The 16,965-nt window shown below is 36.0% G+C and overlaps 1 protein-coding gene across 1 annotated transcript in view; it reads left to right on the forward strand.

Annotated features, from left to right (window-relative positions):
- NARS2 (asparaginyl-tRNA synthetase 2, mitochondrial) overlaps positions 1–16,965 on the forward strand; it is a 171,923-nt gene that overhangs the window by 12,798 nt on the left and 142,160 nt on the right. The window contains exons 4-5 of the mRNA XM_074303965.1: positions 430–570; positions 9,587–9,667. Of these exons, the coding sequence (XP_074160066.1) occupies positions 430–570; positions 9,587–9,667 (222 nt within the window). The remainder of the gene's footprint in view (positions 1–429; positions 571–9,586; positions 9,668–16,965) is intronic.

Genomic DNA, 16,965 nt, shown 5'->3' on the forward strand with positions numbered 1-16,965 from the left:
TTTGGTAAACACCAGAGAATTTCAAAAGGTTAGGTGGCATAATTTGGATAGAAAAAATATTTTCAGAGACAGAATTAAAAAAACAAACAAACAACTTTGCAAGTCTTCATACAGTTTTAAAAAAAATTATCATGTAGAAGATGGTGTTCATTTAAGTTCCATGATTGTGAAGTAAGTGATAGTGTGTTTTTAAGAAACGTTTTAGTTGATCATCATGATATTGAACATCTACAATGTGCATGAAACAGTGTAGGAAAAAATAAGCCAAGGAATTGGGATTGCAGTCAATCATTTTTTTAAGAGGGAGAAGGCAGTCCTTTTGTTTGGAACAAGTAAAAGTGACATCACTTCTGAAATGTGCAGAGAACCATTATAATGAAAGTACTCTCTTCTCCAGTGTCTCATTTGTTTCTTACTGTTCTTTGGCAGACATTCCCTTTTAAATATAAAGAGAGATATCCTCTAGAATATACTCGACAATATCCTCACCTTCGATGTAGAACCAATGCCCTGGGCTCTATATTGAGGGTCCGCAGTGAAGCTACAGATGCTATACACTCTTTCTTCAAGGTACGTAATTTTACTTCTTTAGTTTGATCTTTATTATTCTTTTCTATAAGTTAAAAATGCTATAAGTTTAAAAATTAATCCACAGAGTTTACAGATCAAATTTAAAATCCATTATTTGTCTTTTAAAGCCCTGTACAACCTCCTTACCTTTCCATTCTTCTTACATTTTATTCTTGCCATGTAATCTAGCAACACTTGACTTTTGCTTGCATATGACATCATCTTACTCTTGCTTCCTCATTCCCCTAATTACATCTCCATGTCTTTTCCCAGTCTTGTCTTTCATTCCTGAAATGCTGCATCTCTTTCAAGACTATTCAAATCCTGTTTTCTTCAGTAGGCTTCTTACTCTCTCTACTCCTGGACCTTCATTCTCAAACTATCTCCACTTTACACTCCCCCCTCCCCCCAATATCTTATCTATACATAGTTGTTTGCACGTAGTCTTCCCCATTAGAATGTGAGTCCTTGCGGATTTGAAGTATTTTTTCCTTTCTTTGCCTACTTAGTGCTTATAGTTCTTGGTACCTAGTAAGCACTAGTTAATAAATGTTTGTTAACTTGATGTATTTACTAATAACTTATTTATATAGTGTGTTGAAGTTTATAGTGCATTTTAGATATATTATTCAATTTAATTTTCACATTAACTCAGAAACATCCCTGTTTTAGAGGTATGAAAATAGAATTAGATATGCTAAGTGACTTGTTTAAAGTCATATCACTAGTAGCAGAAGTAGAACCTGAACTCATGTCTTCTGAATCACAATTTTAGATTGAAAGAAACCCCTCCAGTCATCAAGTCTAAATCCATACCTGAAAAAGAATTCCCAGTACAACAAACCCACTAAGTGATCATCCAGCCTTGGCTTGAAGTCCTCAAGTGAATGGGAATTAAGTATCTTAAAGATAGCTATTATGTACCCCTCTCAGCTTTTTCATCTCTAGGTCTTTAGATTAAATGTGCTCAGTTCCTTTAACTACCTAATGACTCATGTGGCCTAGATTTGATGTACCTTATCGTACATAGTAGTTCTAGGAACTGATTTTTTTTCCTTTTTTTCTGAAAATTGGAATATCATTTACCTTCTCTACCTTTATGGCATCTCTCTTGTTGTTTACATTCTTTCACATAGCACTGATAGTAGGTCAGAAATCATTCACTGATTTTTGTTTTTAGTACCTGATGATTTAGTTCACTTGGGGCTGGTGATTTAAATTTATCAAAGGCAGCTAAGTACTCTTTCATTATCTTCTTATTTTGGGTATCTGTAATGTTCTCTTCTCTAGATTGTGATAGTTCTCTGGGAGCAAGTTTCTTGGGGAGCTTCTGGAGGCAGCCTTCATTTCAATTTAGTTCAATAATCCCAAATGCAGCCAGGAATCCAGATCCTTTACTGTCTCTTTCCAAATCTTATCTCCTTCACTTGGGGCTCAGCTAGTTTTCTGGAAGCCTTCCAGATCTTGCTTTCAGTTTTCTCCACAGGACAGCCTGCCACCACTTCTCTGTCTTCCTTAGTTTCTGCCTGACTTGTTAATCTCCTTGACTGAATTCTGACTCTGAATCTCCCAAAGTCCTCCCGAAGTCCTCTTTACCTCTGAGAGCTTCTTGATTATATGCTGCCCACTGAGTACACACCAATCATTTCATCACTAGGAAACCATTATTTGTTGTAGGATTAAATCAGTGCTAAATTAGATTTAACCATTGTCTCCTCAATTCCACTCAGTACCTTGTTTCAAGTTCTGGCCCATAACATCTCCTTGTAGGACCAGATCAATCATACTGAACCACGCTAAATTAGATAATTATTGTCTCTATCCATTCCAGTGACTTAGCACCTTGTAAGAATCCTAACAGATATCAGTCATTTCCCTATCAGTCACTTTTGGTCTCTTTGCAGGCCAAAAATCCTTTACCCTGGCAGAGAGAAGCAAAATAAGCTGTTCTGTTACCTCTCCATTGTCAGTTATCATTGTTCCATCTATCTTAAACCATGGCCATATCTATATTTTTATCTATAGGATCCTCTTGTTATTCCTCAGAAACATGAAATATGTTCTAAAATCTGCGGTGCACATTAGATTCTGGCTGGCTTCCTTTGTCACAAACTTTAGAGAGTGTGCTTTCTTGCATTGGTTTTCCATTGTTTCCCTCTTTTAATCGTTGCCTCCTTGATGGTGAAAATTCCGATCCAAAATAGAACTTAGCCCTATTGGTTCCTTCACCCTTTAAAGGATGAAATTATTATTAAAGCAAAACAAAAAGTTGCAGTTGCTCTGTTTTGTTTTGTTTTCAGAGAGAGCTCCAACAAATATCTGGATAAATCTATTATTTTTATGCCTCTTTTTCAGATTTATGATAGTTTCCTCAACTTTTCTTTCATTTCTTCTTTGTATATAGTCATAGTCTAATCAAATAAATCACTTTCATTTATTTTCTCATTGATCTTAACTCAAATGCTTTTCACCATGGATTTTTTCCCCCTCTCTCCCTTCCCCTTTCTCATTTTTCTTAAGTGAAAATAGCTTCTTAATATTAGCTCCTTCAAATGAGTATACAACCTAATAATTACTTAAATAATATTTATATCTGCTGCTCTCTGCTCCAAGTGTCTTGTTTCTTTCAAATAAATTATATCTACCAGAGCAATATTACAATGCATGAGGTTCACACCAGCAAACTTCAATGAAACTTTCAAGGTCAAATTTGCCTCCTTGTATTATAGGCCTTATAATTTCTCTTACTTGTTGGAAAACTTTGGGCATTATGCATAACTAATGGAGGCTGTGGAGTTTACAACTAGGTACTTTCTTGGCTTTTGTCTTATGTGAATTTTTGATAATAGCATTCCTACTATTTAAATCTCTCTCTATTTAAATTGGTAGGTGTATCTGACAGTTTTCTCTTGCATCATGCTATCACTATGTTGCCATATATTTATTATTAAGCCTAAACAAAATATATACAGGCACGTGAGTGTGCCCAAGTATTACTGCCACATGGTTTTATTGAATATTTATTTATGTGTATGTGTTTATTGGGTATTTGCAGGAACTTTGGAAAAAACATAGAAACCACAATCCTTATTCTTAAGAGCATGGTCCTGTTGAAATAAGTTAGACAGCATGTACTTTATTTTGGACAGTTTTGCTCTTCAGACAGTTTTTGCCAGAAGTACCTCATTGACTTACTAGAGTAGAAACCTAGGTCAAGAACCCATGGGAATCACGGAGAGAAAGAGAGAGCTGACCTGGGACTAGTGATTATCCAACATATCCTTTGTCAGTGCTGACTCTATAGAAAACATAGAGAATCATATGCTTCAGTTCAAAGGAAAGAAATTAATAACTTTTGGAGTTTTTGTTTGTTTTTTTTGTTATTGCTGCTCTAGGTTATGATCTGCAAATGTTAGTCAGTTTAACATGCCTTCCCCTCTCTCCTTCATTACAGCTTGGTCACAACCTTCTTAGGATTAATGTAGGAATCTTTCTTTAATAAGCCGTTTCAGATCTGTTTTCTAGAGGTGTGAAACTGTATGCCGTCAGAGAAAAAATCTTTTAATCAGCCAGAAGAAAAGTTCATATGAGGCATTGTCATTTCTTTTTAGTTTTAGATCTTCTGACGTGCATTTTACTCTTCTGCCTGCCATATGGATTTACAGCAATTTCTTGAAGCACATATACAGAAAAATTTTGGTTAAGATTTAAAAATAATTCTTCCTTTCCATGTGGCTCCAAACACTGAAAAAGTACACCTTCTGTTTAGAAACACCCATACAGTACTTTAGCCACTAGGTGGTAGTAGTGCAGTCTTATAACAGCTCTCTTGAAGGATTGATAAGACAACATATTTAAAAGTACATACTTCCTTAATACTACAGATACATGGATGCATATATATGTGTATATACCCACATAATCTATAGATTACCTTTGCACATATGTATATTTTCTCAAAATGAGAAAAACTTTTTAAAATATACAACCTTATCTCTACTTATTGAAATATATTCTTCTTTTAAGACCCAACTCAGATGCCATCTTCTCTATAAAGTTTTTCTTGATCTCCTTCTAGCTGAACATAATCATTTTTTCTAAGATTGTACTAGAGCATTTGTCTGGATCTCTTTTTTGCTCTGTTACATTCCATTTTGTATCATACTTGTGTGTAGATCACATATCTCTTAGAAGAAATTAAATTTCTTGGGAGCAAGAACTATTTTCTTAATACATATTCTTATTTATAGTAGGAAACTAATAAATGATTATTTAAGTGAATTTGTTGATTGTTTCTAAAATGCCTTTTGTAGTTATCTTTGAACCCAAATTTTTTGAAAAAAATTTTGTCTAAAATATGAATAAGTAACCTCTGAGTAAAGTTTTGATAAGCTCTCTAAGACATGTGAACATTTTAATGATTTTGACGGATCAGACACCTTTTTTTCCCCTCTTACTTTGATTCTTAGCCACATTCTTAATAGTCAACAAGCATTGTTTAAAGTCTTTACTAGGCATGATCACTTATATCCCTTTTTCCTCTCTTTAAGTTGTGTTTTTCTTCATTCTTTTTTAAAAAATTATTATTATTGTTTTCTTCCACTGGTGCCTAGGGTTTGACTATGGCACCTGGGTACTTCTTATCTTTACCATTTTTTTAACCTTGCTAGAAAAATAAATAGTATTTTATGATTAACTTATGAACTCTACTTTTTCACTTCAAGTATCCATAATTTGGTCAGTAGGATGTATCAGAACTTGTGTTTTACTAATATAACTAAAGGGACAGTTCTTTTTAAAACAGAGATGAACCTAGTGATTCCTACTTATACAACAAAATAATTCCTATTACTCACAAGTTTATTTAAAAAAACCTGAGTGATGCTTTTCACCAAGTTTACAATATTTCTTATGTCTTTGTGCATTTGTGAACTGGAAATTATGTTTTGCTTTAATATTTTCCCTTTATCTTCTTTCCTCTTCATTTTTCACTTTATTTTCTATATTTGAGCTTATAAGTATTTGCATTTCATATGGAATAATTCCATATTCATATATTCATATCCATAATTCTTACCTCCCAGGAGATAAAAATTTTATGCAGTGATGTTATTGATTATGTCTCATCGGCTTTTTAATAAAATGTACTTGTTATAGCACTTCTGGGCATATTGCACTTATATTTAGTACTATTTAAATACCTTTCTGAGACTAGAGTTCCTTCTCTTAATATTTACAAAGTTACATCATGGGGAAAGGAGTTGACTGAATTCCTTTTGCCTGTCCTTCAAATATTGAATTCACTTTATTTTAGAAGGATACAGACATTAAAAGTTCCCTATTCTCAGAAGATCGTCTAAGAATAGCAAATACATACTAATAACTATTGAGACATCATTTCTATCAGTTCTGTAATTGGGAATTTGTGTCATTTTCTAATTGTTCAAGGCTAATGTTACAGACTGAAGCTATACTGGTATTTTGGTAGTATGAACTCATCCTTCGCCTTATTCTGATGCATTTGTCTACTCCTGAATAGTGTGTGACATATCTACATCCCTAGTTAGTATAAGAAGAGTGTAACCTTGGGATTGCTGGGTTATTTCAGTCCCACTGGCATTACCTTAGTGTAGCTTTTGTGGTTCACTAATGGAAATATTGTCAGACTTTTGATCTGCAGGGCTTTCTTGGGCGCCTCTGTAATGGATGCATCTAAGCACTGGTGCTCAAGCCCTTCCTTTAGGCAAAAGGAAGTCTCTGTATGTGATATGCGTTGTTAACAGTTTAATGCTAGTGCCTTCTTATAAATCATGTCTGACTTTTTCATTGCCTGTTTGTTTCCTTACTCTGCTAATTTTCCTATCTTTTGATGGGTCATATCTATGGAGCATGCAGTTTCCTGAGTAGCATGACACACATTGATCACTTTGCATTTCCTTGGTGATGTGGACAACTTTATCATGGACCTGCCTTTATTTTGAGTGGTTTAATGTATGCACATCTGGTCATCTCCGTCCTATTACAACAAGAATTCTATAGTGTTGCAAACCTTTTTTAAGCTTTACAAAATACTTTCTTCATGACAACCCTGAGGTAGGTGAGTGTCAGGTCTTACGATTTTGTATGATTTTATGTACAGATGAGGGCACCAAGGTTCAGGGAGTGTAAATGACTGTTAGGATCACAGAGCAAGTGTCACATAATGATTAGATTCCCTATTTTGTGACTCCAGGGATGGTGCTTTTTCTTTTGGACTACACTACTCAGAGATAGACTATAGCTATGAAGTTCTTGTAAATCACCCTTAAGCCCTGGCAATTGAAGCCGACAGTATGAAATAAAGGAAATCATCCCTGTTCATACTTCCTTCTCATGCTCCAGGAGACAAGGAAAAAGGATAGCAATAATTTGGAAACAGAAACACAAGTCATCAAAAATACTCTGAAAATGTTCAAAATCAGTGTAGAAATGAAATATGTACTCAGTTTTTAGAGAATGACTAATAATTATGGAAGCACCTAGATGATTCAGTGATCCACTGAGTCAGAATCATCTGAATTCAAATCTGGTTTTAAACTTTTACCTGTAGGACTGTGGGCAAGTCATTTAACTTCTATTTCCTGTAATTCACTGGAGAAGAAGATGGGAAACTTTCATATTTGCCAAGAAAACCCCAGATAGGGTCACAGTCTCAGATATGATTGAACAACAATAACAATAAAAATCAGTTTTGATATATTATGGAATGGACTAGGATTCCATTATAAAGAAAGGCAGATATAGAAGAATTCAGAGAAAGAGATGAAGACTTATAGAAATTGATGAAGAGTTAATTAAGCAGAACTAAGAAAATAATATATCCAGTGATTTCACCACTGTGAACAAAGTCAATATGTGGTGATGAAGAGGGTTTTGCTCCCTTTAAGAAACTAGTCTTTTCAGATGGATTTATTCCTTTCTGATTCCAGCCTCTCCTAGCTGATGCATTAACAATTCAAGAAGCTAGGACCTTTGATTCACAAATCCTGGTCAAAAGCACCCCTTTGAATTCCAATAAGAGATCCAGCCTCTCACAGCCCCCATAGGATCTAAGCCAATTTGGGACTCCACCTATGGTCCCTTTTAGCTAAATCTGTCATTATGAAAGAGCCACGCTGGAGTCCTCTCTTTGTAGAGGTTCCAAACGTGGCAACGCCTGGCTGCCCACTGGAATTCTGTTTCCAGTGCCTTCTTCTCTTTACTAACTAGACTTTTACTAACTCCTTTTACTAACTAGACTTTAACCTTACTTCCAAACCCCCTAATAAACCTCTTTTATCAATCTAGGTTTTCGGGTCTGTAAATTCCTTTACAGGAGACTCTGTGCCGCCACTAGACCTCATTTAACTCTGTATCCTTGCGCCAAATCCAAAGGGGTTGCAGGAGAGCTCTATTTGACTCCCTGTAGCCTGAACCTGCCACTAGACCTCATTTTCACTTAGGTACCTCAAATCTATACCTCATCAATGACAGCAGTTATTGTTCACTCATTTCAATCATGTCCAATTCTTCTTGACCCCATTTGGAGTTTTCTTGGCAAAGATACTGGAGTAGTTTGCGATTCCCTTCTCTAGATCATATTACTAAGATGAGGAAACTGAGACAAACAGGGTAAAGTGACTTGTCCAGGGTCACACAGCTAGTAAGTATCTGAGGCTGGATTTGAACTGAGGAAGAGGAGTCTTCCTGACTACAGGCCCAGTTCTCTATCCTCTAGGACACCTAATTGCTAGCCTTAGCAACATAGTGGTGGTAGAAGTGGTCAAATATAATTATCATTGTTAATGCTATTTTGAAAGTTTAAAGAGAACCTTCCTACTTTTTGTTAACAGTATGTCATAAGGGTATTTGGTGTTTTTAGTAAGTGTTGATTGTGTCAAAAGAGTGTCAGTGAATTTAGATGAAAAGTGTTAGCTTGGGAAATAGGAGACCTAGATGTTATAGGTGTTGAGGTCCCTTTAAGATTCCTTTCTAATTGCCCAACCCATGGCTGACCTTGATTCACAAATCCTGGTCAAAAGCACCCTTTTGAATATCCGGGCCCAGCCCCCACCCTCAGCTCAGCTTCCCCCAGGCCCCACCTGATCTGAGCTTTCTGAAAAGCCCTCAGAGAACTTGGGGGTACCGCCCACAATCCCCTTCTAGATATAAAAGAGCCAAGCCAGAGCCCTCGTTGCCGGAGCCCTCCCCACCAACACATGGTATCCTTCCAGCCATATAAGGGTCCCTGCCCACCCAGCGGCCACCTCTGACCCTGGCGTCTTTCTAACTGGACTTTACGTCCAAATTCCTACAATAAACCTTTTATTTATCAATCTAGGTTTTCGGGCCTGTAAATTCATTTTACAGGGGACACTGCGCCTCATGGGATTATCTATGCTCCGAGAAATGAGATTCCCCCTTTCCTTTCCCTCATTAAATTCAAGTCCCAAATGAGATGTAGTTAAGTTGGTCACTTTGGGCAAGGCACTTCCCCTCTCTAGGCTTCCACCTTATCTCTGAAATTACAGGTGGCTTAGATCTTTAGAGACAAACCAAAATAGAAGTGTGGGCCACAGTCATTAAAAAGAATCTCTGAAAACCATGTATTAACTTAGTTTTAAAATGTAATATTATCTATGTTTTATTGTATTTTTATTTATTTTGTTAAATATTTCCCAATTATATTTTTATCTGGGTTTACCTGTTTTTTGGCACCTCTGATCTAGGTAATATCCAGATTCCTTTCCCAGTTCCACAGTTTTTTGAAATGTATTTCAATGCAATGTATTTATGCATTGTAGGTACTCAAGAAGGTTAATGAATGATTTATGGGCACTTAAGGATATTTTCCTTGTTTGAGGAGGTTCTACATTTAATTGGAGTATTGTTTAACATTTTTGCCTTGTGGCTGTTATATTACTACTAACTGAGGCTCTTGCTCTTGTAATTGTTTTTAACAAACATCTACTGAAAAAAAATGTTTTTTTCTTTCCAGGCTAATGGCTATATACATATTCACACCCCTGTGATCACATCAAATGACTGTGAAGGAGCAGGAGAACTCTTTCAAGTTGAAGTAAGTTGTATTTCAGAATGTGGATGTTTATAATTTTCAACTTTCACAGTTTGTTTTAAAGTTAATAGAAGATCTTTAGGCACAGGTAGGTAGCACAGTGGATAGAGACCAGCCCTGAAATCAGGAGGACCCGAGTTCAAATCCGGTCTCAGACAGTTAACACTTCCTGGCTGTGTGACCCTGGGCAAGTCACTCAACCCCAATTGCTTCAGAAAAAAAAAAAATAATAGATCTTTGAGGACCACTATGGTAATAGCTTATGCTTAAATGGTTGGTTGTTTTTCAAAACACCTTATCTATGTTTTCATTTAATGCTCATGATAATCCTGTGAGTTAGTGAAAGTAGTATCCCTATTTTACTTATTATAGAGAGGTAGACTTGATTTGTTAAAACCAGTCCAGTGGGCCCAAATGTGAATTTTGAGGCTTTTCCTAATTGTCTATAGAGCCAAGTACTGTTCTAAGCACAAAAGTGAGTCTGTTTCTGCTCTCAAGGAATTTATATTCCACTTGGGAAAATAATGTATACATATATAATAACTATATTCAAAGCTAATATAAGTTAATGGATGAAGATAGGAACTGATACCTGGGGGAATAAGGAACAAAATTACACAAAAAGTGGTATTTGAACTGAGCTTTGAAGGAAATGACAGATTTTAAAAAGTGAAATTGAGGAGGGAGTACATTCCAGGCATGGCAGAAATTCAGCAAAAATGGAAGCCATTTTGGTACATGAAGGGAACAGTAATGTGTAACAAGGCTTGAAAAGTTGGTTGGATCCAGGTTTTGAATAGTTTTAAAAGCTTAATAGAGGAGTTTATATTTGTTCCAGGAAGGGACTAGGAAGCCAATGGAGTTAATTGATTACAGGAGTGATATAATCACAACCTGTGCATTAGGATATATTGGGGAGGAGACCAAATGAAAGCCAGTCACTATAGCAATTTGAATGAAATCTATTTGTTTTGAGTTCTAGAAGTTTGAAATGAGGTTTGATCAATAGATACCCCTACTCATTCCATTTCCTACCCTTGTCAGCAACAGTGTCTCCAAATAAGTGATTATGCAATTTTTCAACATTTGTACTTGGGAAGGGAAATGGAGAAAACCCACACTTAAGTCTTATGTGAACAAAAGAGATTTATTAAAGGATATTTCTTACAGTTTGCTGAGGCCTCAGGAAGGCTAGAGATAGGAGGGGCACTCCATATCTCCAATTTTGTGCAGATATTGGTTGGGGACATGATCACTTGCACTGTCTGGGTGGCATTTGCAATCCTTCCAGTAAGATAATAAATAAACCACTGTCCTCATCATCTGCTCTCATAGTCATTATTCACTCAGATCCCTTGGAACTTCATATCTGCCTTGTCACATTGCCCTCTATACCCCACACACCCCAAGTCATTGCCAACTGACCTGTTGTTATACCCTCAAGGCTCCTTTTTTTTTTTTTTTTTTTTTTTAAATAATAGTAGCTTTTTGTTTTTCAACATTCTTGCAAAGATAGTTTTCAGTATTCATCCCTGCAAAACCTTATGTTCCAAATTTTCCTCCCTCCTCCATCTCCCTCCTCCCCTGGACTGTAAGCAATCTAATAAAGGTTAAACATGTGCATTTCTCCTAAATATATTTCCAATTTATCAAGCTGCACAAGAAAAATCAGATCAAAAAGAAAAAAAATAAGAAAGAAAAACACAAGCAAATAACAATACCACAACAAAAAAGATGAAAATACTATGTTGTGATCTACATTAAGTCCCCCCAGTCCTCTCTTTGAGTACAGATGGCTCTCTCTATCACAAGTCAATTGGAATTAACCTGAATTACCTCATTGTTGAAAAGAGCCAAGTCCATCAGAATTGATCATCACATAATTTTGTTGCCACAGTGTATAATGATCTCCTGGTCCTGCTCATTTCACTCAGCATCAGTTCATATAAGTCTCTCCAGGCTTTTCTGAAATCATCCTGCTGATTGTTTCTTATGGAACAATAATATTCTATTACATTCATATACCATAACTCAGCCATTCCCCAACTGATGGGCATCTACTCAATTTCCAGTTCCTTGCCTTGGCAGAATTTTGATGTTGTTTTTGCTGAGGCAATTGGGGTTGTGACTTGCCTAGGGTCACACAGCTAGGAAGTGTTAAGTGACTGAGGCCAGGTTTGAACTCAGGTCCTCCTGATTTCAGGGCACTCTATCCACTGCACCATCTAGCTGCCCGCCTTGGCAGAATTTTTAAGAAATGTTTTCTTGCACAGGTGGTTAGAGCTCATATAGAGAGCAAAAGTGTCAAAATTTATTACTGTTACACCCCTATGAACTACTCTAACCTGGTAGCTCCCCTTAGAGCTACTCTTAATGCCTGTCCGTGGACGGCACGGCTAGGCCACACTTACCCGTCTTCGGGCACCAACCCGGATCCCATAGAGACAGATCACCAGAAGGTAAGGGTGAAGCGAAAGAGAACTTTATTCTTAGATAGCATATATTTAACCCCCCCCCCACCAAGGATCTGGGAGAAGGGGGAGGTCTTCTAGGAATCTGGCATAATGGGATTGTCCCGAGAAGAAGGAGGGAGGCGTGCTAGGCTTTGAGAGCACTAAGGAGGGAGGTGTAGTACCTGGAGTCAGACACTGCCTCATGGGGCTGTGCCCCACCTCCACATAGGACTCGCCTGCGCCTCAGAACCTCTCATCCCTCAGGGCCTCCCACATGCTTGAACTGCCTTCCTTGCTTCTAGAGGCTTTTTAACCCTTATAATTATAGCTTAAATTTTTTATTTAACCTTTACTTCTCTTGTGCCAGTCTTAAGACTTTACAGCATGAATCTTTCCTCCCTTCCCCTCCCCCCATGCAATTGGGGTTAAGTGAAGTGTTAAGGATCTGAGGGCAGATTTGAACTCAGGTCCTCTTACCTTCAGAGCTGGTGCTCTATCCACTGCACTACCTAGCTGCCCCTACAGCATGATTCTTAACTTAGGGTTTATGTAATTTTTTTGGGGGGGAATTATACATTTTGATCTCTGATCCTTTGGTTTCTTTTGTAATCTAATGCATATATATATATATATATATATATATATATATATATATATATATATATATATATATATTTTTTTTTTTTTTTTTTTTTTTTTTTTTGCACTTAAAGACATAATTCTCAGCATTTCCTATGCTTTATCAGACTGCCAGAAGGGTTCCAGACACAAAAAAGTTATGAACTACACTAAGGAATTCTATAGGCAAAGATAGCCTTATCTTTGTATATACTTTCTATTTTGGGGCATCTTGCATATCTGAGGGAGAGTCAGTAGGAAATTGCCTAAAGCTACAATAACGAGGAGAGACTTGAGAGGTCCTAATTTGTGTCAGTGATCTTGTGTGATTGTTGTGAGAAAGGGACTGTACAAGTGTGCATTTTTATTAACTGCTTTGTTCCTCTGTGAATTTTCCTGGGCACATAGCCTTACGACTTTTCAGTTTGGTGTTACCCACTAAGCTTTCACTCTAATCTTATCCTTTGAACACCTTAGGCCCATGATGGACATATTAAAGTAGTACTTTAGTGAAGACCTGAAAATTAGCCCTTTTCTAAAACCAGCCCTTGAAAAATACACAATAAGGTATTCAGCTTTTAAAACCTAATTAATCTGTCATAGTAGTAATGAAGCAATAATGGATATCATAAGATCTAGAAGCTGGATCCTTACTTTCTCTTTTTTTGGTATCTATTGAAGCAAGAATTGCTCACTGTAAGAACTGTATTCATCCATAATATAAACCATCCCCCTAAGTAATGTCTCTTTAGAAGGAAGTGTGTGTGTGCTCGGGTGTGTATATTCATGTGCATGTGCATATTTAAGATATGTATACACATATACTTACTAACTACTCATTAATGATAACCCACACTCAGATTTATGCTAGCTAGATTTTTAGAAAAACATGGCATATATTTGGACCAATAGGATACATTTAAATTCTCATTAACCCCAAAGAAGAAAAAAGTTAAATGACAAATTTATGAATTGGAATAGGAATTTTAAAAAAATGAATATTATTATGATAATATGAGACATATATAAAACATTTTTAAAACAATCTATTTGTTGAAACAGCCCTGACAATGTTAAATGTGGAGAGAATGAGCAAGACAAAATTTTTTAATCCCAAACTTATTCAGTAATGTGAAGCCCACAACTCTTGGATTCTTGACCTTAAAATTATTTATCAAGATTTATAAAATAATCAGTATTTGCTTTTTTAATAGTGTCTCATCTCTATTTGTTTTCAAAAATTACTGCTTTTCACAATTGCTGCCTACTACTGTTCTTGGAAGAGTTTACATTTCTGGCCATCCTGGCAGTTTTCTGCCTCATGATAATTTCCCCCCAGTTTCCTTTTAGAACAGATAAGCAGAGATTAGACTTTTGATAGTGCATTTTTAAAAAAATGCCTTTGAACAAGACAGTGCTGAAGTTTAATCATATACCATCTTCTTCTAGTAATTAGAATTTATGGCTGTGTGTATGTGCGCTCGAGTACATTGAGGCAGTTGGAGTCACACATCTAGAAAGTGTTAAGTGTCTGAGATCACATTGAACTCAGGTCCTCCTGACTTCAGGGCTAGTGTTCTATCCATTGCACCACCTAACTGCCCCCCACACCCCCTTTTTTTTTTTTTTTTTTTTAAAGAATCAAGGAACAAAAAAGCATTATTAAAATGCCATAAGGCAGGCCCAGTTCCCTAGTGGAATTCACTTTTAACAAGGATGGGATCTTTTATGAGAGAGAAGTCAACAAAGTTGTCAGTGATATTACTTCTTTGATCTTCCTTCTTAATCTAATATATAAAAAAAATTAGCTTTCCTTTAAACTTAAAAACAACAATCAAATAATTCCATTTCCAGCCAAATTTTGATTTATTTTGAACTTTGGTACCCATATTATTTTTAACAGGATTCAGTTCTATATTCATATTTATATTCTGTTATCTATTTTTGCTTCCATTTTCTTGTCCATGTCCTCTCTACCAGGCATCTCTTGCTTTGACCATGCCATCTTTTCTTATAATTTCTTATAACATTTCTTTTCTTCTTGGTCATTGGTTATATGTTGCATCATTCTCATATTCATCATGCATCTTACCATTGTGACGTATGTGAAATTTTCAGTTCTTTGGAGATTGATAACGGATAAAAAGTGAAAATGTGACTAAAAAGTAAGCCATTTATTTATCATATCTTATAGAGTTGAAAAAACATTGACTGTCATGTTAGTATAGCTGATAAGTAAAACCTTTTAACAACATCTCCAAGAAAGTTTGGAGTTTCTCATCAATGTCTACTTGTAGACCTCCGTAACCAGAATCTAAAAATTTCTCAAGGTGATCAGTTTAGGATGATTTAATTTGTATGGAAAATGATCCTTATTCTGAGCCAAAATGTGCCTTTCTGCAATTTCTGAATTGGTCCTAGTTCTGCCCCTAACATCAAGCAGAACAAGTCTAATCCCTTTTTCATTCTGCTCCTTGCTTATTTCTTTAGTTTTATTCTCACATCCCCACTGTAAGTCATTTTCTCAAAAGTTTAGTGTGTTCTTTAGCCTTATTAGAAGGTTCTGTGATATTTTTTAATGTGGAGATAATTTTCCCACAAATAATTATTTCCATTGCTAACTCAAATAGAAAATGAATGTCCCTATTATTTTGCTTTCAAGCTGCTATTTTAAGGGCAAAATTAAATTAAGCTACAAAGAAAATGTAAGATTTGTGTTAGCTTTATGAATACAACGTAAGCTAGTAAAAGGCAGATTCTTCCAATTCCCTTAGTTGTGGTCTGAGTTATAGTCATTTTGAGAAGGAAAATTTTGCTAGATTTTGTAGCTAAATTTTTATGACTGCTCTCAAGCCTTTTGTGCTATCAAATTTTCCATAGTTTATTAATTTATTGACTTCATGAGGCACTGTCAGCCCAAGAAAAGATATAAAATTAAAATAATTTGGAGTGCCATCATAAAATTGATAATTCAGTGGCAATATATGTGTTGTAGCATGACTTAGGTATGTATTTTGGTTATACTTGAGCCTTAATCCAAGTTGATACACAGTTTAAATGATTTTCTATCACATTATTTGACCTTATTTAGTTTCCAGTTTCAGTTCAGTAAAAGATACTTCTTAAACTGCCATTCTCACCAAAGACCTTTTTTTCTCCCTTTTCCATGTTGGTAATTTGGCTTTATACATTTTCATTGTGCCTAAACCTCCCCTTTCTTATGCTTCTTCAGTGTTAGTTTATTGCCTTTTTAAATTAAGAAAGTTTCATAGTCAATATAGAGCAAATATTGGATAAAGCTAGTAATAACAGTTCTGAACATATTGTATTTTTCTTGCTGTAACAAGGTCTTAAGGACAAGACAACTTAGATTAGTTATTTTGTAAGTGCTGAAAACAAAAGGGGAGAGAAGTTCCTGTCCTCAAGGAACCTTCGATTTAATAGGGGTAGACAATTCCTGAAAGGAACCTAGAAAGAGAAAGAAATATGGAGGAGAGCTGGCTGGGAAATGAAGCATTGAGTAGCCTGCTGACTTCTTAAATGGAGGTTCTGGGAGGAGGGATCGCCCAACTCTCTTATAAATCATTCGTTTATCTTTCTACTTGAATGAATTAATGAATACATTTTTAAAATTTATTAAGCAATTTTTAAATTCAAGAACTGTATTAAATGCTAGGGGATGCCAATATAAAAACTAATCTATCTTTATCCTCAAGGTGCTTTGGCTCTGGGGATGTTACTGGAATGTTGGTGGGATCATAGAGAAATAAATACAGTGACAAGTTTGATTTGAACATGATTCATTTGTTCATGATTCCAGAATTTTTTTTTACCCCCCTGAGGCTGGGGTTAAGTGATTTGCCCAGGGTCACACAGCCAGGAAGTATCAAGTGTCTGAGACCAGATTTGAACTTGGGTCCTCCTGAATTCAGAGCTGGTGCTCTATCCACTGCGCCCCCTAGCTGCCCCCATGATTCCAGAATTTAAGGTTATTGGTTATTAAGTTTATTATTGGTTATTAAGGTTAAGGTTATTAACACTAGTAAGGTTATTGATGAGGAGGAGATGGTCAAAAAGTAATAAGTGAAGTTAAAAATGGCTGAGGGAAGTCCAAGAGATAAAATCTCATCAGTCAGGACAGCAGGGTGATGACAGTTGTCAAGGAAGATCATAGTTGGTAGAGTGGGAGGGTGCTACTTGATCATGTTCATTTCATCATCCTGAATTCTA

The sequence above is a fragment of the Sminthopsis crassicaudata genome, chromosome 3 (assembly GCF_048593235.1).
Source record: "Sminthopsis crassicaudata isolate SCR6 chromosome 3, ASM4859323v1, whole genome shotgun sequence".
In the NCBI taxonomy this organism is placed as follows: Eukaryota; Metazoa; Chordata; class Mammalia; order Dasyuromorphia; family Dasyuridae; genus Sminthopsis; species Sminthopsis crassicaudata.